At 36.3% G+C, this 24670-nt stretch overlaps 1 protein-coding gene across 4 annotated transcripts in view; it reads left to right on the forward strand.

Annotated features, from left to right (window-relative positions):
* The window catches only part of LYPD6 (LY6/PLAUR domain containing 6), a 153956-nt gene that overhangs the window by 106050 nt on the left and 23236 nt on the right, over positions 1–24670 (forward strand). For 2 of the 4 annotated variants that reach the window (XM_074302197.1, XM_074302198.1), the window contains exon 2: positions 21309–21497. In XM_074302197.1, coding sequence (XP_074158298.1) covers positions 21380–21497 — 118 coding nt within the window. In that variant the 5' untranslated portion in view covers positions 21309–21379. Of the gene's footprint in view, positions 1–9895; positions 10111–21308; positions 21498–22041; positions 22088–24670 lie in introns of those variants that run through there. The other 2 variants (XM_074302199.1, XM_074302200.1) reach the window with 2 other exon arrangements.

Below are 24670 nucleotides of genomic sequence, written 5' to 3' on the forward strand. Positions count from 1 at the left end.
CTTCTGCAAAATTTGAAACAAGGCAAGTTTTCCTTTGGCTATCATCTTCCCTCCCTTTTACATCCTCTTTCCCATATCCCAGGGATTCAGTACTTTCATCCTACCCAAAATTCCTGCTACCCTGCTGCATTCCCCACCCCATGAAACCTCATCCAAGCCCATTTCCCTAGTGTTTTAAAATTATTATTTTTCATAAAAATATAATCTCAATGAGACTAAGCTCAACTGGTTATTAGGAAGAAGGCAATTTATTACTGCTTACTTATGATTCTTAATATTCTTACTGAGACCATTATATAAGAGGGAAGAGATAAATTAATTCATATTTTCAAGTAATTATCCTATCCATGTTTTTATCTTCCCTTCTGGACTATCAGCTCCATGAAGGAAGGCACCATATCTGTTCCATCACTGCCAGACTGGCACTTACTCACACAATGCTTGATTAATGAAGGTGGCCTGTTCTGTTCTTATTTCACCGGAATAGGCCATAATTCATTATAGGCACTGAATGTTCTGGGGTGTTGTCGGGTGTTGACTTGAGGTAGAAAGGAAGTATTTGAGTATGAGTTCCATTTAATCATATATTGAATATGGTATTGTACTTTCATATAAGGACAGAATGACAGAATAAAAGAGTCCTGGATTGAGAATCAAAGGATCTAGGGTTGAATTCTGGCTATTCTTTTTGCCTATATGAACTAAAGTGGATCCACTGACCTCTCTGAAAGCCTATTTTCCTCTTTAGTAAAATAAGGAAGTATTTCAGCTGTTTTCCAATGCCCTGGTCAAATCACACCTAGAATATTATATTCTGCTCTGGAGGCCACATTTTAGGAAGGATAGAGGAAATAGGTTCCCTCTCACTTGCAATTTTGCTGGATTACTTAGTTGTGGTACAGAGATTTTTATTCAAACAAAAATCTGTCATTCTAATCCCAAATTGTGGAAAATATATGAATGACTTGAGCCCAATAGGATTCTGATTTTAAGTAGAATAAAAGTATTAGCTCATTTTTGTAGCTCATTCTTTGCTAATATCTTCCTGCCCACTATGACCATAGTTCCTTGGGGCAACTGGCCTTATCTTTTCTTTTTCCTTAAGGAGGGAAGATTCCTATAAAAAGAAGAAAGAAATAAAACTATTTATTGTAATGTTCTCCATAACTAAAAGGAGTTAGGCCACTGGGTACCATACTCTACCTAGCGCCAACACCAATTAAAACATCTTATGTGTGAGAATTTAATATCACAGGTTCCTCCTTTGGAAGTGATTTTGGAGACCAAGGGCTACTAGAAAGCCAAGGATGGCTATGGCTTTAGGTTTGTCACAAAGAACCTAATCTATTAAGGGTAAATCCAAGACTGATCCTAGCTTAATCTAAGAACTTTTCAGGTTGGATCACTATTCTCAGAAGGACTCATCTGTCCAAAAATCCTTTGAATCAATGAAGGCTTCCAAAATTTTAGAACATGCACTCCTATTGTACATCTGCCTATTTATCATTTATATAAAATCTGCATGTAATTATATCATAAATTCTAAAAAAGTAGAAATTTATTTATTTATTTATTTGTTTTTTCGGGGAACTTAAAATCTTTTTTTTAATTTAGAATTTTTTTCACAGTATATATGCATGAGTAATTTTTTTTAGAACATTATCCCTTGTATTCATTTTTCCAAATTATCCCCTCCCTCCCTCTACTCCTTCCCCTTGATGACAGGTAATCCCATACATTTTACATGTGTTACAATATAACCTAGATACAATATATGTGTGTAAATACCATTTTATTGTTGCACATTAAGTATTAGATTCCGAAGGTATAAGTAACCTGGGTAGATAGACAGTAGTGCTAACAATTTACATTCACTTCCCAGTGTTCCTTCTCTGAGTGTAGTTGTTTCTGTCCATCATTGATCAACTGGAAGTGAGTTGGATCTTCTTTATGTTGAAAATATCCACTTCCATCAGAATATATCTTCATACAGCATTGAAGTGTACAGCGATCTTCTGGTTCTATTCATTTCACTCAAAAAGTAGAAATTTAAAAGGATAAGGTAAAGATGAAAAATATGTTGATCCTACTTATTAGGGAGCCGCTGGAGTGTATTAAGTAGGAGAGTGATATAGCCAGGCCTGCACTTTGGGGAAATTACTTTAGCAGCTATGTAGAGAGTGGATTGTATTGGGAATTCTGCTTGATAGTGGTTGTAGTTATGGTTGGTTCAATTTATTGCCTCCTTGAGAGCCCCACATCCAGGGCAGTGATGCTTAATAGCCAGAGGTAAGAAAAGAGAATAGGATTATTGTTGGAAGCAATGTAGTTATTGGAGACAGCCCACATTTGACTGTAATGGTTGAAGTATGTCACTCATTTTTCCATCCTTTTATTGGTTGGGCACATATCCTTTGGGGTCCATCCATTTGGAGTTATTCCCCCCAAAAGCCCTAGCATCCATTTTGGAGATTTCTAGCCTAGGAAATTCTGTCTCATACTTGGTATTATGAGTCATGGGTATATGATTTACAGATTCCATATGATTTATAGATTCTTTAAAATCAGTTTCAGAAGTAAATAAATAACCTTATCTCCCTTATAGCCACATGTTGTTTGGTTTGGGTTTGGCTATAGGGTATGTGTGTGTGTGTGTGTGTGTGTGTGTGTGTGTGTGTGTGTGTGTGTGTATGTGTGTGTACATCTATATGTATAGATGTATACACACACATTTGCTGTCAACACGGTGTTGTGAATAGTACAGTTGAAAAAGTACCAGATTATAAACCACATGCTCTGGGTTGGGTTCTAAACCAAGCTCAGTCACTTACTCCCTGGGGCAAAGCCCATCATTTCTCTGGGCCAAAGTCTCTCCATCTGTATAATTAATCTGTATAAATAATCAGGCTAAAGGGGATTTAAGTCCCCTTATAGATCCTAATTTAGAGTTTATATTTTCCAGGAAGAAATGTGGGCTTCTTTGGATTTTAATGATACTACCATTTAATATCTACTTATTAAAACTATGGTTGAGTAGCCAATGTAGCAGGCCATGGTCATGAATTTATTCTCCACAGGAATCACCTAAGATTATATTGATTGGTTCTATGGCTTTTTCCAGCCAGCTATCTGGTAAATGTGACCCCAAAATAGGAGGGTAAACATTCTTGAAAGAATAATGCAAAGTTATACTTAGTATCATTAATAAGTAATTTTATGTAGATTGTACATAAAATCTTTTTTTATGTACCCCTTTATGTAGATGGCCAGATCTTCTTCTGAGACCATCCATTCATTTAGTCAACATTTATTAAGCACACATTGTGCTTAAGGCATCATTCTGGACACTGTGTTAGGTCCTTTGGTAAATTGATCTTGAACATATTGGATACACCTACACAATGCCTTAATTTAAGAAGTTGTATAATGAATTATAAACTTGTTATATTTAGTATTGTAAAGTATAAAACAGAGGATAGAGAATTGAGAAAATGGAAAGGGAACACTTACAACAAAATAGAGCATTAGAAGAAGAGAGGGATAGAAGTATCAGATTCCCATTTCCACTATCAATAATTACCTAGAAAAACCATGCGTTTAATTACCCCCCCCCCAATTGCTAATAATGTATTTTTCTAGGAAGGGAGTTAATATAGATTTAAAAAAAAAAAAAAAGAATGTACTTTATTATCAAGGACATCTTTCTTAGATATTGCAGCTGTTTTTGTCTGAATAATGTGATAGGATAATCATTTCTCTCTTTAATAACTGTTATTTATAGATGCTTATAAATAACTTGAACAAAACTTTAGAGTTTTTGTTTCAGTGATATAAGATGCATCAGGCCTGTTATACAAATAGCTCAAGAATTGAGATGATTAAGGTTAGCTTGGATTTTAAGAGGGCAGATGATTATAGATGGAGAAATAAAGGGGACCTTTATCCAGTCCCAACATTTTGCATGTAAGGACGCTAAACCTTAAACATATGAATTGACTTGTCCAAACTCATACATATGGGTACTGTGATTTGAACCCAGAACCTCTTTCTCTAAACATAGACTCTTACTACTAAGAAGGACCAAGCATCTGTGAAGAAATGACTTTATATTTATATTTTTAAATCTAGTAATGCACTGTTTAGCTGTGTTTTAGAAGGTACGTTCTAGTAAATGCTGGGATTTAAATAACTTCAATCCTTTTCACAGAAGGAAGTCTATGTCAGCGACCAGATTGTGAAAATTAACAGTGCATTTGGTACTCTTATTAATAGGACTTGATATAAGTAGATCAAGCTACTATTGAAGCTGGGTGGCAGCCAAGGAGCGTGGAACCTTTTCTATAATGTATTGATAAAAACTGAAGATAAGTAAGAGAGACACTTAACTGGATACAGGTGTTTATATTTCTTTAATCTTAAATCAGAGATTGTTAACCTGGAGTCTCTTGAGTTAAAAAAAATAAAATAAAAACAGCATTTCAATATATTTGGTTTCTTTTGCAATCCTATGTATTTTATTTAATTATTTAAAACCCTTATTCTGAAAACAAAAAGATGTTCATGATATATAAAAGGTTAAGAATTCCTGTTCTAAATTAGACATTTAATTCTGGAGAACAATCTGGAATTATGCCCCAAAAGTTATCAAACTGTGCATACCCTTTGACCCAGCAGTGTTACTACTGGGCTTATATCCCAAGGAAATACTAAAGAAGGGAAAGGGACCTGTATGTGCCAAAATGTTTGTGGCAGCCCTTTTTGTAGTGGCTAGAAACTGGAAAATGAATGGATGCCCATCAATTGGAGAATGGTTGGGTAAATTGTGGTATATGAATGTTATGGCATATTATTGTTCTATAAGAAATGACCAACAGGAGGAATACAGAGAGGCTTGGAGAGACTTACATCAACTGATGCTGAGTGAAACGAGCAGAACTAGGAGATCATTATACACTTCAACAATGATACTGTATGAGGATGTATTCTGATGGAAGTGGAGATCTTCACCATAGAGAAGAGCTAATTCAGTTCCAATTGATCAATGATGGACAGAATCAGCTACACCCAGAAAAGGAACACTGGGAAATGAGTGTAAACTGTTTGCACTTTTGTTTTTCTTCCCAGGTTACTTTTACCTTCTGAATCCAATTCTTACCATGCAACAAGAAATTCGGTTTTACACACATATATTTTATCTAGGATATACTGTAACACATTTAACATGTATGGGATTGCCTGTCATCTAGGAGAGGGGGTAGAGGGAAGGAGGGGAAAATTTGGAACAGAAGGGAGTACAAGGGATAATGTTGAAAAAAATTACCTATGCATATGTACTGTCAAAAATGTTATAATTATAAAATTAATTTTAAAAATTAAAAAAAATAAATTAGACATTTAAAATATATCAATTACTAATATTTTTCTGTTTTAACACAGTTTGCTATTTAAATGACATAATTGATTAGAAAAGCACACTATATTATTTTTGTCTCAGTGAACTAGGTCTATGGAATGATTTTACCTCTTCATTAACTCAATTGCCACCTTGTATTAGTAGCAACTTACCTGAATTATAGGCATAGTAACTAGAAAGAAATACTCATTCTGGTGAGTCAGCCTTACAAACCCAGGGGATGGTAAACATCATACTGATTTAGCCAGATAAGAAAATGTTCTGCTGTTAAATACCTCTGGATAAGGAGATTACAGTCTCCTGAGAATATCACAAGTATTTTATAGCTGTCCTTGGGAAACAGTGATCCTCTGTCCTAAATTCCTCATATTCTACATGGAGCCAATCTCTAATTTTTCAGTTCTTTAAAAAAGGGTATTTAAATTTACACTGTAGAACTTGTGTCATTCATCCAATTACATGTTATTTCTTCTGGGTTAGTATATAGAAGTAGGAAAGAAAAGAACCAGATGAGCATTGGATTAGTCAGGATCTACCTCTGTAAACAATGCAGGCCTCTGGGCCTGAAAAAAAAAAAATGTATTCCTCCAGTCTAAAAATTCTCTTTTAGGTGAGATCTTATGGACCAATAATTATTTGCTTCCTGATTCTTTCTAGTCTTGTTCAATCTACCATACCACATTATGTCTATATAAAGAACAGGCAGTGTGGGCTTATTGATATGGTCATCTTGGCTGTGTTACATTCTCATCTTTTTACTATTCCCAAATCCCTCTCAATCCCTACTCAATCTAAATCAAACTATTTACATAGCTTGTATTTGTGAATTTCAGGCCTCCTATAAATTAGCTTTGCTTCCTACTTTAGCAGGAAATATTCATGAAACTTTCTGGTTAGGTCACACCTCAGTCACTTATTAATTTTTCCCTGATGCTGACGAGTACATTTGCTGCCTGGACTCCACTTACCTCCACTTTGTCCTATCCTTTAATATCCATTTAGTTTCTAGTTCCTGACTTTTTGTTCAGACTTTTGACCACTAGTCTTTTTGACCTTCAGTTCTTGTGTTCTTTTGATGAATGTTTGATTACTTCGCTCCTATTCCCTGCACTGCTCCCCTATTTAGATATCTCCCATTATACACCTACCTGGCTCAGTGGATCGTGTCAGGGAGATCTGAGTTCAAATCTGGCTTCAGAACCTACTAGTTTATATGGCTTTTGAGACATGTCACTTAACTTCTGTTTGCTTTCGTTTCCTCACTGGGATACTAACCAGCTCCACCTTGCAGATTTGTGTTGAGAATCAAATGAGATAATATTTGTAAAAGTGTTAAATACAATGTCTCACATATAGTAGATACTACCTAAATGCTTATTCTCTTTTCTTTCTCTAGCTCCCAGTGTCTGAAAAGTAAACTATTTGTTGTAGAACATCTTCATTGATAAATGACAAGAAGTGATTTGCTTGTGAAGCACTTTTTTTCTAACATATCTATCAAATTTTAGACATACTGTGAAAAGCTTCTTGTAACCATTTTAAAGTAGCCGAGGCAAAAAAAGAGGGATGAATCATCAGTAAACCAGAGGTAGTAGCCCTTACCCAGATTCAGAATTAATCTTCTTCAACTCAAAAGAGGAAAGCCTGTGCTCGGTACTCTCAAGATGCTATTTTGAGCCTGAATACATCCTGGTGGAATCCATTCATTCATGCCCAAAGTGTTGTTTCAGAATACTTTTGATGGGACTATCTATTATTAGTGTCACTGGGCCCAACTTGGAGGAAAGGAGAAAAAAGAATCTTATTTGATTGGGAGGAGGAGGGTGTTAGTCACTTGATATAGGTCTATGATTGGACCAAAAGGTTACTCTCCTTAAGTTTTAGTCTTCGGTGCCTTCAATCCCTTGCTGTGAGGGATGGCAGATAAGAAGCTAACCTCACAGGCAAGGGCAGTGTCAATGATAGATATACTAGGTCTGAAGGAGTCAATATCTTCAAACCCATCAGCAGAAAGGACAGTTTATAGCAGGGGGTCCTCAAACTATGGCCCGTGGGCCATATACAGCCTGCCCTACAAGTCCCAGCTTGACTCTATCATTGTCATTATGCTGTAATGACAAAGTAATGGCTTCCTTTCTAGCGCATGTTGCGGTACTGACTGCTATTGCCGCCCAGAGTGAGGCTCCTAGTACCAGGCCGTGGCCCTGTATCCATAGTGACTTCCTGTCTGGCTGTTTTGGTCATCAGTTTTATCATTGTGTGTATGTTTGTAGTTTCATAAAGAGATGGAATATTGCTAACATATGTCATCACCTTATGATCACTGGGGATCTGACCTTAGTGCCCCCCCACTTATCCTGAGTATGAGGGGGTGCAGAACTGGTATCCTGATTCATCCCCCTCTAGATTCTTAAGGTCCTCATACACTTGTGCAGCTTCAAGTCACATGATGACCTCCCCCAGAAGCCCCAATGTACGACTTGTCACTGAAGCTCATTCTACACATATAATATATCACACAGTTATATATATATATATATATATGCACAGTCTTGCATGCGATTATGATAAATTACGAGTGCAGCATGTACAATCATGTAGCGCTGGATCATGAGAATTGATCCCAGGATTCAGAGGAAGCCAGGGCATTTGGGAGGGCCTGCCTGAGCGGTGACTAGTGTTCAGTGAAGGTCTGAAGTGGGAGAGAGAGTGCGGGAAACGGAGGCATCACAGCCCAGAGGCAGCTTGGAGGAAGTTGGGCATTGCAGTCTGTATGTCTCTGTGTGGGCAAAGTTATTGCTGGTATATTGTTTTTGTAGCACTATGTATATATATATATATATAGATAGATAGATAGATAGTTATTTTACTAATAGCAATTTGGAATCCCTTAGAAATAATGATGTCAAGAAAAAGAAAAATTGACTTGGAGTGTAGGATATTCAAAGAACAGTGGACTTATGATTATTTTTTCATGCAGAACAAGGAAAGGGCTGATATGCCAGAATATAGTGTTTGTGTTCAAAGAATATTATTTGCGTCGACACTATGAAACTCAACATAAAGATAAATATGATTGTTTGGTTGGAGAAGTGAGAAAAGATAAAATATTAAAACTGAAAAATACATTGACAACTCAGCAAAATATTTTTGTGAAGCAGAAGCAGCTAAATATTGCATCACTGCGAGCAAGTTTTCAAGTTGCCAAGCTAATAGCACGCACTGGCAGATCATTCGTGGAGGGAGAATTTGTTAAAAAATGCCTTCTTTCTGTTTCCAAAGAGATGTGTCCAGAGAAAGCCGATTTATTTAGTATAGTGAGTCTGTACAATTACATGGAGGATTGAAGAAATGGGAGACCATCTGCATCAGCATTTGCAAAACTCCACAAAAAAAAAAAAATTTCCTATTTTTCCTTGGCACTCGACGAAAGCAATGATGTTCGTGATTCTGCACAACTTCTAATTTTATATGTGGGACGAATGATTATTCTGAAGTCATAGAAAAGCTTGCTGCACTGCAAAGCATCAAAGGAACAACTACAGGAGAGGATATTTATGAAAAGGTTTGCCAAACTATGAATCGTTTGGAGCTGGACTGGGCTAAACTAGCCAGCATGACAACTGATGGTACCCCTAGCATGGTGGGGTCTAAGAAAGGAGTAATTACTTGCATTAACCAAGAGATGGACAAATATAACCTTTCTCATCCAACAGCCATACACTGCCTCATCCACCAACAAGCGCTATGTAGTAAATCACTGAAGTCAGACTCTGTTATGAAAATTGTGATATCTTATGTTAACTTCATTAGAGCTAATGCAATAAATCACAGACAATTTCAGGAATTTCTGTCTGAGCTAAATATTGAATATGAAGGTGTTCTATATCACACAGAAATCCATTGGCTGAGTCGAAGGAGAGTTTTAAAATGTTTCTATGACTTACTTCCACAGATTACAACTTTTCTGCTTTCAAAAAAACAAAGAAGTACCAGAGCTCAATAATGCAGAATGGAAATGGCACCTTGCCTTTCTAACAGATGTAACAGAGCTACTCAACAATTTCAATATGCAACTTCAAGGAAAGGGGAAGCTCATCAGTGATATGCAGTCACATGTCAAAGCATTTGAAGTAAAATTAGGCCTCCTCATCAAGTAAAGGAGGAAAATTTCTGCCATCTCCCCACAACTCAAAATTTATTAGCAGAAAAACCACTGATTGCATTCCCAAACAAAACATGTGTGGATTCATTGGAACAGTTGCAAAAGGAATTGCAATTTAGATTTAAAGAGCTTCATTTCCATAAACAGGACATATAGCTTTTCCATAACCCATTTTCTATTGACATTGAAAATGTGGATACAATTTACCAAATGGAACTGGCTGAACTGCAGAATTGTGACTCTCTGAAAGACACATTCAAGTCAAGCAGCCTTCATAATTTCTATGCATCTCTCCCCTCTCAGACATATCCTTATCTCAGGAACCATGCACTCAAAATGGCAACCATCTTTGGCAGCACTTATGTCTGTGAACAGACTTTTTCTAGAATGAAACATTTGAAATCTCCAACCAGATCAAGACTAATGGATGCACACTTGCATCACTTGTTACAACTAGCAGTGACAAATATGGAACCAGACATTGACCATCTCATTAGCCAAAAGCAGGCCCATAGTTCCCATTGAAATACTGGTAAGTTTGTTGATTTAACTTTACTTCATTTTAAATATTGTTTTGTTTCTTCACTTCAAAATAAGATATATGTAGCGTGCATAGGAATTTGTTCATGGTTTTTATTTTTACTAGAGTCCAGCTCTCCAACAGTCTGAGGGACAGTGAACTGGCCCCCTATTTAAAAAGTCTGAGGACTACTGGTTTATAGAGTGAAAGATAGCTTCTGGGGCTCATTGTTTCAGATTTAGACCTAGAGAATTCTCAAAATCATTTTAAAAAGTAAAAATATAGGAATGAAGCAATGGGGTATACAACCCACAGGTGGTAGACTAAAACATTCTGAGAAGGGCAGAAAAAAAAAAAAAAAAAAGATCATTCTCCTCCAGGGAACCAGATTGTAAAAATATGACTTACACCTGGGTCAGAAGTGGGACATGGAGGGAAAAGAGCTTGTTTGGGAATTCCATTGAGGGACAAAGAAATGGGGAGTGACATTGACCCAGACTGTGGGGATCTTCTGAAGATAAAAGTACTTAAGAAGTAGCCATTAAACTAGAAACTTTGGGATATCCTCTATTTATTCTGTGTTTAGAGAGTAGTGGTGCTACTGATGTAGGACCTTGTAAGTGCCTTGTAAGGCACTGCCTTGCTTTGATCATAAAAGGGAGGGATGTGGTGTATGGTTCAGACTCTGGACTTAATAACATCAGCTGGAGGCCCTTTTTACAGCCTTGATCGGCTCTCGTAGATCTAAGAAAAAAAGAAGTTGCCCATTGTTGTTGTGGGAAATTGAGACCTTTAAGCCCTTGCTTTTAAATCCTGCTCATTTTATTGTTGTGGCTGCTGAAGGCCTAGTTCAAGCTTTGGCCAGCAATTTATGGATAGAGTGGGATGGAGGAGGCTTCCCATTGGACCTCAAAATCCTCCTGACATTTCTAACTGTGAATCACAGTGCTATTTTGGGGTGGTTGACTAACTGATCCCTACTCAGGAGCTAAGGAAAAGAGATGAAGAGCTTCCTTCCAATGGAACTCATAGTTCAGGGATCAGACTCTTGCCCACTCCAAGATGAATGGAAAGTAGCAGTGAAACTTCCAGTTCTTCATCTGTAGAGGTACAGTGGTCAGGAAGCTTAGTCGCAGCTCTACTTAGTGGCTCCTGGGCTAAAAGAAGGGATCTGTGGCTCTAGCTTGACCTACTGTCCATTCAGCTGGTTCATTTGGAGTTAGCAAGAAGGGACAACCCCAAAGAGTTGCCTCAGGAAGCTTTATTGGTGACATATTGACACTTCAGCACTGGCAGCCATCAATACAATTGTTTTAGAGGCAATTATAGTACAGAAGCAGTAAAACCTAGCAAGAAGGATAACATAACCCAGAGAAGTTCCATGAAGAGTTTAAGTGATCCTTGAAGCATGGGAGGGAGATCTCTGAGCATCTGTTGAGAGTGATAAATAATCAAGCAGTTTGGGAACTATTTGAATGTTAAAAAACCATCCAGGTTAAAAACCTCAAGGGATCATAGAAAGAAGCATTTTTACTACACTCAGTGAAAAAATTTCACAGATTTGCTGTGAAGTGAGGAGATGGGCCAGCTAATTCTATTTGTACTTATAAAACATCTCACTACATATATGTCAGTGCTTCCCTCAAAGCTCCCCAAAAGTCCCTGGAGCATTGCCAGTTCTCTGAAGGATTATTCCCTATCTTGCAACATCCTCACTGGTGACCTTATCTCAAGCATTCCTTATAGGAAGATTTGCAGACAAATAGCTCAGTATTATGTGCTCTCCTGGTGCTGGGATTCTCAGCCTTTTATTGAGTCATGAACCCTTTTGGCTTTCTGGTAAAGCCTGTGAGCTCCTTCCTAGAATAATGTTATAAATGTATAAAATCAAAGTATTGCCTAGGACTCTAAAAGCAAACAATTATATTGAAACAGAGTTATCCAAAATTTTTTAAAAACAAGTTCACAGATGGCAGGTTAAGAACCCATATCAGATAAGGAGTGTGTGTGATGTGTGTCTCTACTTGTGTTTATATGTGTGTGTTTTGTTTTGTACCATGGGACAAGAAAACATAAATGGACCTCCCACCCCCACAATAGGGACTGTTCATTATTATGATTCTTACAAGGCACTAAGACAGTGGAACTGATAGAGACAATAATTATCTAATTTAGCATGGTTCAGTATGATTGATCTGATTCTATAAGGAGATGTTATAGTCCAGAACTTGAAACAAGGTACTGAGTGGAATTGAGGAGACAATGGTTAAATCCAATTTAGCATTGATTTAATCCTACAACAAATAATGGTTTCCTTGTGATATAATGATTGGTGTATGCTCAGTGTGGGGCATATAAGCAAGAAGCTCTCAAGGCCAGACCCACAAGCCCACTCTCAGAGATGGAGACAGATTCATTCCAACTTCCACCTTTGTGCTGGCTGGAGACATTGGGAGGATAAGAGGCTGAAGCTAGCAGAGATAAAGGGCTAGTGGCAAGAGCTCTGGGAGCCAAGGAGAGAGATAGGCCTCTAAGAAAGCTAACCGGGTCCCAGGAAAAGATTCAAGACTTTGAAGAAGAAGATAAAGAATCTGGACTTTAATCCTTGGCTGCATTGAACTAATTGAACTAATTGAATTAAACTGAAACTAAGGCTGCCTCCAGAAGCCCCCCAAGAAACCTGCTCCTAGAGAACGTTACTATTTAGAGAAGGACATTACAATTCATAAAAATAAAATAACCAGATTAGAGGTGATTAATAGGAACTAAAGAGAGCCCTTCCTGGATCATGATGGTAAACAGAATGCTCTACAGAGTCAATTGGAAGTCCATAGTGGTCAAGGAAGATGGGCTAACAGTCAGTCAATTAATTAACATTTATTTATTTATTACATTTTTTATATTTATTACATGCTTACTATGTGTCAAACATTGTACTAAATATTGGGGATGTGAAGATAAATGAAGAGCCCTTAACTTAAGAAGATCATATTCTCATAACGAACTTTTCTTATGGAGATTTAACCATGATGAAAGTCAACTAGATAGTAAATGGGGGGAACACCCTCCATATTTTAGAAATGATCAACACTAAGCATTATATAAATGACAATTTATCTCATGCAATATTTATGTTGAAAATGGTGTTCTTTTTGGGATTGACCTACTTTCTATCACTACCTCTCTTCTTTTATGCCCTTCCTCTCCTACTTTTCTGTAGGCCAAGGTAGATTCCTAAACCCAATTGAATGTTTGTTCTTCTCTCTTTGACCCAATGAGAGTAAGGTTAACTTAACCCCTCTTACATCCCCAGTCTTTCCCTTCATTGAAAAAGCTTTTTCTTGCCTCTTTTATGTAAAATAATTTGCCCCATTCTATCTTTCCCTTTCTCCTAGAGCATCTCTCTTTCATCTATCAATTTTATTATTTTAAGATATTATTCCTTTATATGGAATTCAAAGCTATGCCCTCTGTCTATAGTACCCTAATAAGGATTAAATTCTTATGAGTTACAAATATCATCTTCCCATGTAAGGATACAAACAATTTAACCTTATTAGCTTCCTTATGATTTCTCTTTCCTTTTTATCCTTTTGTGCTTCTCTTGAGTCTTGTTTTTCAGAGTCAAATTTTCTATTCAGCTCTTTCTGCTTGAAAGTTCTCTATTTCTTTATATCCACTCATATGAAAGAGTGTTCCAAATCACTACTGATCAGAGAGATGCAAATTTAGACAACTCTGAGATACCACTACACACCTATCAGATTGGCTAAGATGACAGGAACAAATAATGATGAATGTTGGAGGGGATGTGGGAAAACTGGGACACTGATGCATTGTTGGTGGAGTTGTGAAAGAATCCAGCCATTCTGGAGAGCAATCTGGAACCATGCCCAAAACGTTATCAAACTGTGCATACGCTTTGATCCAGCATTGCTGCTATTGGGCTTATATCCCAAAGAAATACTAAAGAGTGGAAAGGGACCTGTATGTGCCAAAATGTTTCTGGCAGTTCTTTTAGTAGTGGCTAGAAACTGGAAGATGAATAGATGTCCATCAATTGGAGAATGGTTGGGTAAATTATGGTACATGAAGGTTATGGAATATTATTCCTCTGTAAGAAATGACCAGCAGGACGAATACAGAGAGGCTTGGAGAGACTTACATCAACTGATGCTGAGTGAAATGAATAGCACCAGAAGATCGCTGTACACTTCAATGTTATATGAAGATGTATTCTGATGGAAGTGGATATCTTCAACATAAAGAAGATCCAACCCACTTCCAGTTGATCAATGATGGACAGAAACAACTACACTCAGAGAAGGAACACTGGGAAGTGAATGTAAATTGTTAGCACCACTGTTTATCTACCCAGGTTACTTATACCTTCGGAATCTAATACTTAATGTGCAACAAGAAAATGGTATTTACACACATATGTTGTATCTAGGTTATATTGTAACACATGTAAAATATATGGGATTGCCTGTCATCAAGAAGAGGGAGTAGAGGGAGGGAGGGGATAATTTGGAAAAATGAATACAAGGGATAATGTTATAAAAAAAATTACTCATGCATATATACTGTCAAAAAAATATAAATAAAATTAAAAAAAAAAGAAAGTTCTCTATTTCTTTTGAATGCCAATTTTCTCCCCTGAAGGATTATGCTCAGTTTTGTTGCATAGTTGCTGAAATTCTAGTTCCTTTGTTCTTGAGAATATCATATTCTAAACCCTTTGATCCTATAAAGTTAGCAGCTGAATCTTATGTTATACTGATTAAAGGTCCATATACTTGACTGTTTTCTTTCTGGCAGTCTGCATTATTTTCTTCTTGACCAAGGAATTCTGGAATTTGGCTTTAATATTCCTGAGAGTTTTCATTTTAGGATTTTTTTAAAAAGGTGATCAGTGGATCCATTTGACTTATTTTTTACCTTTTGAATCTAGAATATGAGGACAGTTTTCCTTTATAATTTCTTGAAAGATGATGACAGTTCTTTTTTTGATTGTGACTTTCAGGTAATTTCATTAATTTTGAAAAATCTCTCTCATGGATCTATTTTTCAGGTCAGTTATCTTTCCATTGAGATATAATACATTATCTCCTTTTTTCATTCTTTTGTTTTTGTTTCATTGTTTCTTGATTTTTCATTAAGTCATTAGCTTCCGTTCGCTCAATTTTTGTTTTTAAGGAATTATTTTGTTCAGTGAGCTTTTTTTATTTCCTTTTCTATTTGTCCATTTCTACTTTTTTAAAGGAGTTTTTTTTTCCTTCAGTGAATATTTGTGTCTCTTTTTCCATTTGGCCAATTTTGCTTTTTGACACATTCTTCTTCTCATTAGTTTTTTGTACCTCTTTTACCATTTGGTCTATTCTGTTTTTTTAAAGTATTATTTTCCTCTTTTTTTGTGTGTGTATCCTTTACCAAGCTGTTGGTTCATTTTTCATGATTTTCTTGCATCACTCTCATTTCTCTTCCCAATTTTTTTTTATGCTTCATGTACTTGATTTTCAAAATCTTTTTTACCCTTCCATGGTCAGAGATCAAGTCATTTTTTTCTTGGATGTTAAAGCTTTTACTTTGCTATCTTCTGAGTGTGTGTTTTAATATTTATTTCCACCATAGTAACTTTTTATGGTCAGATTTTTTTTCCATTGGTTGCTTATTTTACTAATCTGTTTCTTGACTTTTAATTCTTTGCTAAAGTGGAGTTTTGCACTGTCCCAAGCTTCAGGGTTTTTGTCCAACTCTTTTCAGAGAACCTATAAGTTTTCAGTTCTTCCAAAATGGTATGATCTAAAGAGAGATGTGTTTACTACTTTCCTGGTCTGTTCTCTGATCTGTGAGTGATCACAAGTAGTCTTTTCTGCTCTGGAAATATGGTGAGGTACCCTCTTTCACTGTGGCTACAAACTTAGGGAAGTTAGTGTTCCTTCTCACTTTGGGACTGCCACCTAGAACTATTATTTGGATCTAACTATGAGCAAAGCAAGAGAGTTCTGCCCTCAGTGCCAGCACAGAGACCCCTATAATCTCCTTCTGCTCAATTGTTCAACACCCCCTTGCCATTTTTGGACTGAGTACTCTGGAAATAATTATTGCTGCTGCTGATTTAGTGGTTCTCAAGACCTGCTCTTGATTTGCTGGGACTGAGGCTATGCTTTGGCAGCATTCCATTTTCAACCAGGTTCAACAGACCTTTCTTGCTAACATTTTAAATTGTCTTTGACTAGAAAATTATCTCTCCCTGTTCTTTTGTGGGTTCTGTCTCTCTAGGAGTTGTTTTGTGACATTGCTATTTGTTCTTAATTCTCAAAATTCTCAAAAAGGACCATCACAACAGGGAGGTAATGTCATGACATACAAGTGAATTAGATTTAAAAGAGAGAGAGAGAGAGCCCCTTCAAAGCCCTCTAGATTCTATGGCTATAGATCAAGACAACTGGAGATGGTTCAAGATGCAGTGGGAGACCTTTTTCTTTTTTTTATTCATTATATTCTTTTTTTTTCTAATTATAGCTTTTTATTTACAAGATATATGCATTTATTTTTCAGCATTGACAATTGCAAAACTTTTTGTTCCAACTTATCCCCTCCTTCCCCCCCACCCCCTGTCCCAGATAGCAGGTAGACCAATACATGTTAAATATGTTAAAATATATATTAAATACAATATTTGTATGTCCACACAGCTATTTTGCTACACAAGAAGAATTGGACTTTGAAATAATGTACAATTAATCTGTGGAGGAAATAAAAAATGCAGGAGGACAAAAATAGAGGGATTTGGAATTCTATGTAGTGGTTCATAGTTATCTCCCAGAGTTCTTTCGCTGGGTGTAGCTGGTTCAGTTCATTACTGTACTATTGGAATTTGGTTCATCTCATTGTTGGAGAGGGCCATGTCCATCAGAACTGATCATCATATAATCTTGTTGTTGAAGTATGCAACGATCTCCTGGTTTTGCTCATTTCATTCAGCATCAATTCATGTAACTCTCTCCAGGCCTTTCTGAAATCATCCTGTTGGTCATTTCTTACAGAATAATATTCCATAATATTCATATACCACAATGTATTTAGCCATTCTCCAATTGGTGAGCATCCACTCAGTTTCCAGTTTCTGGCCACCACAAAGAGGGCTGCCACAAACAATCTTGCACATACAGGTCCCTTTCCCTTCTTTAAGATCTCTTTGGGATATGTCCAGCAGTAACACTGCTGGATCAAAGGGTGTGCAGCGTGACAACTTCTTGAGCATAGTTCCAAATTGCTCTCCAAAATGATTGGATGTATTCACCATTCCACCAACAATGTAACAGAGACCTTAGCCTTTTAAAGCTAAGGTCATTAACTCGTCCCAGTTTGACTGAGCCAATGATCATTCAGTAATTAAAGCTGGGTAAGAAATTAGTCATTTATTAAAGCACAATAATATTTCATCAGAAATTTTTAGTTTGCTCTCCACCCCTTACCTCCCACTCCACCACTCTATTCCCACCGACAGGATTCTACATGCTACTCCTTGAACTGAATACTATCTCTATTCTCTGTACCTTTCTTCAGGCTACCCTCCGTGCCTGAAACAGCCCCCGTTTTATCTGTACCTCTTAGATTTGTTTGACGGCTCTTTTCTGTAGTTAGCCCTCTGGCTTGTACCTCAATTACATTTTTACAGGATCCTCCATGTTCTTATATTTTGCATTTATTTATGTTTATACTTGTTTTATATATATATATATGTATAAATATATTTAAATAAAATTTTCCAAAAGGATGTAAGTTCCTTGATGACATAGAGTATTTCATTATTGTCTTTGAATTCCAAGTGACTAGTTTAGTATTTAACTGATGTTTGTTGTGTTATATTTATTGGATTTCCTCTAATATAAGTGCATCATCATCATCATAATAGTACCAACAACTAGTAATTATTAGCATTTATATATTTTAAAGTTTTTCAAGCATTTTTCATTTTGTCCTCCACTCTGAGAGATGGGTACTACTATTATCTTGATTTATATATGAGTAAACTGAGCCATGTAATGGTTAGGTGATGGGCTCAGAGTTGCTTAACTAGTAAATACCTGATTATAGATTTGAACTACCGACTTTTGTACTCCAACTCTATCCTACTGTACCACCTAGCTTCCTCCTAAGACTTCTTACCATCTATTATGTGAAATAACATCTGGAATTAAGGTGTTCTGTGTTCTGGTTTTAAAGTTATCTATGAAAATGAAGTCCAAATGGATCTTGAAATTTTTTTTTTTGACGTTGGTGGGATGGGTAGAAAAGGGAGGTGTTGCTTCAGAATATAGCAAGTAGCAACAGGAATGAAGTCAGCAGTTGGGTAAGCCATGCAAAGGTAATTTGGAGCACAAATTAAATCTATCAGAGCAGCATTCGATTTGCAAAAGCTCATAAATAACAAATGAAAAATCAGAGAACTGTGAAAATCAGAATCCCCATTTCTACTTCTGCTTCTGAGGAGGTACGGAAGATTTGTGGTATGAGCTCGAATAAAATATGCATTCAAGAGCAGAAATTGAATAGAAGTTTCAAAATGTCTAGAATGCCCAAAAGATAAAGTGTCCCTTCAGGGAAAATATCAAAATATCCCTCAAAAATTTTATCCTTTATATAATTTGAGCTTTCCTAGAATCCCAGTTGTGATATTTGGAAGTTCATACTCCATCTAGCATAGTGTTATATTGACATTAAAAATCCACAGACAAAATAGATCTTTTTAGATCATTCTTAATGACTATATTTAGACCAATTTCAAAACCTTTTATTGCTGCTCATCATTTGTTTTGCCTTCACTAGCAATAACCTGATAAATTGTGTTGTAAATGGTATTTTGTAAATATTGTGAAAGTTTATATAATACTATTTGGGTCTCATGAAAAAATAGGCTCACCCATCCTGTTTCCCCATAGAAAGGGGAAGATGGAAAATTCAGCCCAGATAATAATGTGGGAGAGATCTCTTATCTATTTATTCTCTCTAGAACAATTTTGTGATAGGGTTTTGCCATGTAAAATCTATTCAAACTGGCATTTATTGAGAAGTAAATGAAATGAAAACATTTAAAAGAGTATGAAAATATACCTTTGCTAAGCACGGAATCTGTTCAGTTTCAAAAAACTGTTAATATTTGGGGAGTTTATTTCACCATTTCATTGGGGAAAAACATGACTCCCTATTCCACATAAAAAGGTGAGGAAGAACATAGGCATAAAAATCATTCTCTTAAAAGCAATAATTTTATAAGCATTTAGCATTTATAAGCATTTAGAGATTCAATTTCTTTCAACAAGTCGTGTGTATTTAAAATTAAAAGAAAGAATTCATGGCCACATGAATGGCCTGGATTCCTGTTGAACCCAAGACATTTGAAAATTAATGTCAGAAAAATATCATTCTAAAGAAACTGGATCTATACTTTGCCTCTGAGATAAATACAATTTAAAGTCTGTGCTTGCAAATGCATTAGTGTACCATTTTATTTTGCTTTGGTTTTCTTGTTTGTTGTTGTTGTTGAAGGGAAAAGGAGATAGGAGCAGGACACATCTTTCTGCTTGAACTTGGAAACCCCAAAGCAAATCAAAATTTAGCCACTTCCACCTGTCATGTATCTGATAGGCTTGAAGTAGAAAAGAAATCATTAAAAGGTCACTTAAAAAGGTGTAGAAATGGAGTGGGGCCATTCTTTTTTTTTTTTTTTTTTTCCTTTGTATTGGTGAGAATTTTTATCCAACCTCCTGTTGTTTAAAACATCTTCATTGCACTGTTATTTTGCTAAATTTTAATCCAGCTTCTAACCCTCCTCAAAGCCATGAAATCTAGGAATTTGCCCCGATTGGTCATTCTTAAGGAATGCTAATGATCAACAATATTTTGGGTTATTTTTTATCTTCAAAAGTCGTTATCTACTGGCTTATTTGTAAGATAGTAAGGATACTAGCGTGGCTAGAACAGAGGCCTAAAGATATTGTTGTTTAGGGCTTTGAGTTTGGATATTGTCCCATGAGCACTGGGGAGCTATGGAAAGTTTTTGAAAAGGGAATATATCATGTTGGCAAGTGATATTCAGAAAGACTGATGCTTAGGAGACCATTAAGTAAGATAGAAGCAGAAAGCTAGGACATCATTTTTGAGGTAAAGCTACTGTTAGATATAGATAGGGATAGTAGCAAAAATGTCTCTAAAAAATAGGAGAAAATTAAAGGTAAAAGGAACTATTAGAAAGTCACTGAGTAAATAAACATTTATTAAGCACCTAATATGTGCCAGACACTATGCTATATGATAGGGATACAAAAAAAAAAAAGGCAAAAAATAATCTCTACCTTCTAGTGGCTCTCAATTTAATAGGTTAGACAACTGGCAAACAACTGGACTAAGTTGGTGGATGAAGAAATGATTGAAGGGATAATAGGACTGTTAGATTAAAACAAAACAAAACAACAACAACAACAACAAAAAAACTTTAAGTCAAGCCCATAAAAAATACTTATTTTAAGTCCTCTTTTTGTATGAAAATTTTTGTAGACTGTCATCCAGATAATTGCCTGTATTTTCTGTTCTACTTTGATCTAATTTTATTAGCTCTACTTGCTAAAAATGAAAACTTGTTCTAATTATTGAAAAATCTTGTGATTAACGGCATATTTATGGCTTAAGGACCAAATATACACCTTTTCTCCCAAGTCTAAAAGCCTTCCAAATCTAAGTTTCCATTGCTGAGATTAATCATCAAAAGCTCAGTTGCAGTGCTAGGGCCATACCATTAACCAAGAAACTATTCTGAACTTTAGTTACTAGCTTAATTGTTGTCTTGCTCTGGCAACTGTTTCCTGGCCTCCATGGTAGAAATAGCTGGGTTTCATGAAAATTTAATCTCTCCTGATACAATCTCAATGGGATTTTAGAGAAGACTGCTACTAAGGGAACCTTAGTAATCCTGATTAAGTAGACATTTTGGATTGGAATTTTATAAGTGCTCTAAAATTACATCTTATAAGGCCTTTCCCTCTCTCCAATCCCATGTGCCCTCTATCTTTTTTCCTTTTCCTAACCTCTTTTTCTATACCCAGTGCTAGGAACTTAGCCAAGTCTTTAGTGGTTTTTACATTCTGGATATTGAGATGTGTTGGCAGCTGTATACTCATGGGATGTCTTTCTTCATATTTCAGTTGCATTTTCTATCCTGTAAAAAAGAGCCCCTGATCCCAGGATCTCTGCATGAGTGAGGCCCCAGTCTGCAATGGAACCTTGGCCTGCACTGGCCTGGGCACTCCTCCTCAGCCTTCTGGCCGACTGTCTGAAAGCTGCCCAGTCCAGAGACTTTACGGTGAAAGACATTATCTACCTCCACCCTTCAAGTAAGATCACATTTCCTACATTTGAGAGAGGATGTCACTTGTTTTCAAGTAGCAAATATGTTGAAAAGTGGCCAGGACAAGACAGCCTTCAATGTGAGGCTCTTGGTTTAAATCAGTGATACAATAGTAGCTTTATTTTTAGGTTTACTTTTCCGTAAGGCAAACTTATTTTGAGATGGTGTGTTGCTGCTTTTAAAGCAAACTATTAAGTTAATTTTCTCTGAATCCTCTAAAATCAGTGTGCTTTCAGATACCCTTCTTTTTTTATCTAGATCGGGATGGGGAATTTTTTTTTTTTTTTTTCTGGGAAGGGCTATTTGGATATTTATAACATCATGGGTCATACAACTTATAGAACTCAAGCAATGGGAAGTTGTTATGTCTAACTTTCAGGTCAACAACTCCTGCAGTTGCCTTAGCAAATGATTTAGCAGGCCTTATATGGCCAGTGGGCTGGACGTTCCCTACCCCTTCCCTAGACTTTAGTTATTTAGTCAAGTGGACTGCTATATCTCATATTGTTTAAAGAAGTTGATTCCTTTACAGCTAGGAGACTTCCATGTCTTTATTAATTTCTCATTATATTCAAGGTAAGTGATTTCTTCACACTTGTCACCATCTTCTCTCTATCTTTTCATTTACTGCATATTCAATTTAGAATATATTTTCTGAATATACAGAAAAATCAGCTGTTCTTATTGGTGTGGGAGAACTCATCTAGAGCACTGTATTTTGCTGGGTCCAGACCATGCTGCATATTCCATTCTATTATCCATCAGAAATCCAGGACACAACAAGCATCTTGTCTTCCTTCCTATCTCATCTGTGTACTGTACCTCTGCTGCTGTTCCAATGCTTCCTCTTGTTCTGATGGCAAAAATCCAATTAGTACTACCATCACTAGAAAGGGACTGAAAAAGTAACTGCCCTGTGACTTTTCTTGTGAAGATTCCCCAGATCAAAACTTCCTTCCTTGGCCACTATTACCCTATAAATGCTGTGTCTTTCAATTAGAATATAAGCTCCTTGAAGGCAGAGATGTCTCATTTTTGTCTTTGTGTTCCTAGAGCCTATTCCTATTCCTAATAGTAAAGACTTAATATTTCCTTCCTTCCTTCCTTCCTTCCTTCCTTCCTTCCTTCCTTCCTTCCTTCCTTCCTTCCTTCCTTCCTTCCTTCCTTCCTTCCTTCCTTCCTTCCTTCCTTCCTTCCTTCCTTCCTTCCTTCCTTCCTTCCTTCCTTCCTTCCTTCCTTCCTTCCTTCCTCATTTAGTCAACCTATTTTTTTAGTCCTTGACTATTCCCTTTAGTTTATTTCTGTTTTTAGTGATTATTATTCTGTTGCCCCTGTGATAAAAGGGTTATGTGTGTGTATTTTTATTGCTATGCTTCTTGCCTCTAAATGCATTCTCTACTTATCAATGCTTTCTGAAATCCCAAATGTTTAAAGACTTCCATGATCCCTTTTTAAATATAATTTATAATTGAATTTGATGGTTTAGGTTAAATGATAGCTTAGGAAATTGGAATTTTTTCACCTATTTTGCACAATACCAAGTACATTATTGATATCCAAAAAATACTCAAGTGTATTATTCTCTTGCATCTGATTTCATTCAGCCTGGAGCCTATTAGTTAATTACACAGGACACCAGCCACCCTGCTTAGTTTTATAGGGTTGCTGATTCTTTTTGGTAGCATACTTGGAGGAGAGGAAGATGGTGAAAAACCTGCTTTTCCTAGGTTGTTTATTTCAATGTAGTAGGAAATCCATCTGTGCAAAGCACAACTATTTTATACCTTAAACAATGATTTTCATGAATTGTGACTGAAAGAAATTCGTTCCCTTCTGGTGTAAACCTCTTTAAATTCAGTCAAACTGGTCCTCAGACAACAGACAAATAGTCCAGGGCTTGGCCTGTACATGAAAACTCTTCAGCTCAATAGGACCTGCCAGAGCTTGTATTTACCTAGCCTAGCCTTGGAGCACTCAGGGTCAGTTCTCCGTACAATAAGGCCTTGTAATAAGGAGTAGTGTAGGCCAGGATTTTCTTTAGCATTTAATTTATTTTTTTACCCAGAGTATGTGTTTGTAAAAGACACTTTGACATCTGCACATACAGATTCAGTAGTAAGAAGGAGCAGCAACATGACATGCTTAGTGATACCTGCTCTAATATATCGGCCTCAGGCTAAACCTTCTCCAAGATTGGGTCTCCCTGTATAAAGTGAAGAGGAGAAGGAAGCGATTGTCTCAATAATTTAAGCCCTAAATCACTTTTGCCTCAATCATTTACAAGGTGCAGATTCCCTGAGATGGCCTGGATATTAGCTGATCAGCATATCAGTTTTTGAATACATTGATAATGATGATGGTACTAAGTTCCTATTGATGTAGTGTATTATGCTTTTCAAGTTGCAGTTTACACCCCATTTTCCATTTGATCCTCACAGTAGACCTGTAATCTAGGTTCTATTATTTTCCTCATTTTATAGTTATGAAAACTGAGGCTACTAGTAAAGTCTGTAAAGTCAGGATGTGAGCCCAGATTTAATAGAGAAAATGCTGGACTTGAAGCCAAGAAAACATGAATTCAAATCTTGACTTTGAACAAGACCCTGCTACTCTATGCTTCAGATTCCTTGTCTGTAAAATGGGAGTGTTTGGATTTGAAACCTAAGATTTTCTTTTCTCTAAATCCATGATCTATGACTTCAAAACCAATGATCCCACAATTCTTAAGTATAGAGAGAGATTTATAGATTTTGTGAATGTAAATATAAAGCTATCTCTAATCTAAAATGGGCAGCGAGGTGGCATAGTGGGTAGAGTGCTGACCCTGGAGTCAAGAAGTCTCATTTACCTAAATTCAAATTTAACCTCTTTGTGACCCTGATCAAGTCATTTAATCAGTTTCCCCATTTGTGAAATGAGTTGGAGAAGGAAATGGCGCTCCAGTATTTTTGTTAAGAAAACTCCAAATAGGGTCATAAAGTATCAGATAACTGAAAAACTGAACAACAATATCAATAATAAAGAGAATAAATAAATAAAATTGTGAACTTGTAAAGTATTGTAAGATATGGTGACCTTGAAAATTTCTCTGATATGGTTTTGAAATTTAGAGAAAGACAAAAGAATCTGTTTCCACCTGGTCAAAGATTTCTTTATTCT

This window comes from Sminthopsis crassicaudata, chromosome 3, assembly GCF_048593235.1.
Source record: "Sminthopsis crassicaudata isolate SCR6 chromosome 3, ASM4859323v1, whole genome shotgun sequence".
NCBI classification, from domain to species: Eukaryota; Metazoa; Chordata; class Mammalia; order Dasyuromorphia; family Dasyuridae; genus Sminthopsis; species Sminthopsis crassicaudata.